A 2,643-nucleotide genomic window follows, 5' to 3' on the forward strand; every position below is an offset into this window, starting at 1 on the left:
CGGGTTTACGCGTGGCGCGAGGACTGCCGCAGCCACGGTGTGCGTCACTGCGGTGCGGCGCGCCACATGCTTGCTGTGCGACGCGCAGTACGACTCGTGGGGGGAGCACGCCGCCGGGGTCCCGCACATCGCCCGCAGCGCCATCTGCAGGACGTACGTCGCCCCGGAGCGGCATGGCGCGATGATACAGCAGCTGTGGAAGCACATACGCCTCGACTTTGAGCACATTGACGATGTGACGCACAAGAAGGAGGACCGACGCCGTGGTCGCCTTGCCTCCACGATGCGGCACCTGCAGCAGCAGGGCGTTTTGCGCTGCTCCATCCCGATNGTCTCGCTCGATGCGAACGGCTCCAAGGCGATTGATGTTGCAAAGGACACCTTTGTGAATTACATGCTTCTGGGTGAGAGCTATGCCCAGCAAGAGACGATCGATCGTGTCGCGCGTCTTATGCCGCGTCTGGATGCCATGGAGCTGAGTAGTGTTGTGCGGTACGTTCTGTCGAAGCGGCGCCTCGCCCGCCTCTTCGATGAGCTCGACATGCAAGTGCTCCTCAAACCCAGTACTGCTGCATCGGTTGCCTGCGCGGAGGGAGGCGAGATGGAGGCGAAGATGGTGAAGGAACACGAGGATGCGTCAAGGAGCAACAACAGCAGCAGTAGTAGGGATAACAATGCGGCGAAAAGGTGCGGCGAGACCACAGCAGCGGCGCTGCGGCTGCGCCAGGACGAGAAGAGTGTCATACTCCTCAGCTGCCTGGGCGAGTTGCAGATGTTCTCGCGGCAGGACCGCTCGCACAGCGTGGCGTCCCGGGCGGCGGCCGAGCAGCTCGTGCTCAACGTGCTCGGCACCCACGTGACGGAGAACATCGTTGCTGAGCTGGTGCACGGGGTGCTACAGAGCGTCGTGGAGGAGGGAACTCCGGTGTGGCGGGCCCACTGCAGCGAGCTTACGGACAAGCTGTTCGAGGGTACAAGGGCCGTGCCGTCGCCGCTCGCTGCATCGCCGGCGTCAGCGTCACCTGCGGCGCCGGAGGAGCGCGAGCGGCGCACGGCGGATCTCTGCGGGCTGTACGCACTCGACATGGGGCGCGACGCGGCGCCGCTCCCGCCGACAGTGGGACGGCAGTCGTGGCACGACGTGTCGCGTGCCTTGGCGCTGGAGCTGACGGTGCCAAGCCCGGTTAATAAGAGCGCTGTGTTTGCCGCACCAGCACCGCGGCTGCAGCCACGGAAGAAGAACGAAAAGTAGGCGTGCGCTCGTGCATGTCTCGGCTTGGATCGGAATCTCATTGTTGTTTTTGTGGCAGAAGCAAGAGCAGCAGCAGCAGCAGGGGCAGCGATTTAACTGGAGGAATGTAATCCACCCTGGGTGCAAATCCGCGAAAAAAAAGGAGGAGGCATGGGTGAGTTGTGATGGTGTCCCGCGCTGTGTGATGCACGCAAGAGGATGAGCATGCAAACAGCGTGCGGGAGTGTCGCTGTGAGGCCACCTCGTGGTGGCAGTGGAAGCATGATGTGGAAGTTTAGAATCACAGAGGAATACGGATTAATAGTTGAGGGGCTGGCAGCACAGCGCGGTATATGCAGCGGGGGCAGGTGCTGTGTGCCTGCTTTCCTGCGGTTGTCTGTCCCCATCGTCCTGCAGTACGTTGCGGCAACGCTGGCTCAACACCAGCCAGGGCAGTGCCGGTGGGAGTAGTGGCGGCTGAAGGAAAAGGAAAAAACAACAAAGGATAACAGTGCGCCTTACCTGACCGAGACAGTCGCGCTTCAGCACAGTGGCCACCCCCTATTCCTCAGGAGGTATCTCTCACAATGCGGATTCTTCTGCTGTCTGTTTTGCCCTCTCCTGCAGAGTCCTGGCTGTGTCCTTTATTCCTCTGCTTCCTCGTAGCATTTACACAGACCATTATTATGAGGAGCAATCCAGGAAGAAGTGGGTGAGCACGGGACACCACGCACAGTTTGAGGCATATGCAGTGCACTCACGGTGGTGTTTTGCATTTTATCTTGTTGCTGAGGCTGTGGTTGAAATTGTATTTTTCCTACCGATGAGTGCTACCCTGCGTTCTTTCGGCTCTGCTCTTGGTGCTGCACTCGTTTGATTGACTGTTGGCACTGTCAATCGTGGGGAAGTGTGGCTGCGCGGTGGTCATAGTGCGAGCGGTCGCTGTGTTGTAATAGGTCAGCGCCATTATTGAGCATCACCGTTCGTCCAAGTGATGTGTTGTTGGGTATGCTTGCTGAGGTGCCAACAGTCACTTAATTCGTAACGTTGTGTTTCCTTCGGCGCATGTGTTTTCAACGACCACCCTAGATGCTACTGTATTAGTTGTGTACACCTACCAACCTTTATTACAACAAACTGATTGAATTGTTCTTGCTTCTTCTGCTGCTGCCGCGTGATGGCATCCTTTTTGAGGGAGTGCTGAGCGAACCCTGAATTGACTGCGTGGCCAGGGTGATGCAAGGTTGCTTATGGGGGGCGGAATGTGTTTTTGATGTCTCTATGCGCCTGGACTCCATGAGCTCCTCTTGTTGGTCCCACATGCTCTTTTCCTGTACAGCTAACACAAATATAGGCACGGGTATCACTTGTTTCTTGAGGGAAACCCTGCTTTGGCATATATATATATATAT

At 57.7% G+C, this 2,643-nt stretch overlaps 1 protein-coding gene across 1 annotated transcript; it reads left to right on the plus strand.

Moving 5' to 3' along the window:
* Window positions 1-181: 181 nt before the first annotated feature.
* DQ04_08981000 (RNA editing complex protein MP46) lies at window positions 182-1,252 on the plus strand (the record flags this gene model as incomplete). Its single annotated transcript, XM_009315769.1, has 1 exon — window positions 182-1,252. The coding sequence occupies one exon, from the start codon at window positions 182-184 to the stop codon at window positions 1,250-1,252; it is 1,071 nt and encodes a 356-aa protein (XP_009314044.1).
* Between the last annotated feature and the right edge of the window lie 1,391 nt (window positions 1,253-2,643).

The sequence above is a fragment of the Trypanosoma grayi genome, assembly GCF_000691245.1.
Source record: "Trypanosoma grayi strain ANR4 Tgr_898_V1, whole genome shotgun sequence".
Taxonomy (NCBI): Eukaryota; Euglenozoa; class Kinetoplastea; order Trypanosomatida; family Trypanosomatidae; genus Trypanosoma; species Trypanosoma grayi.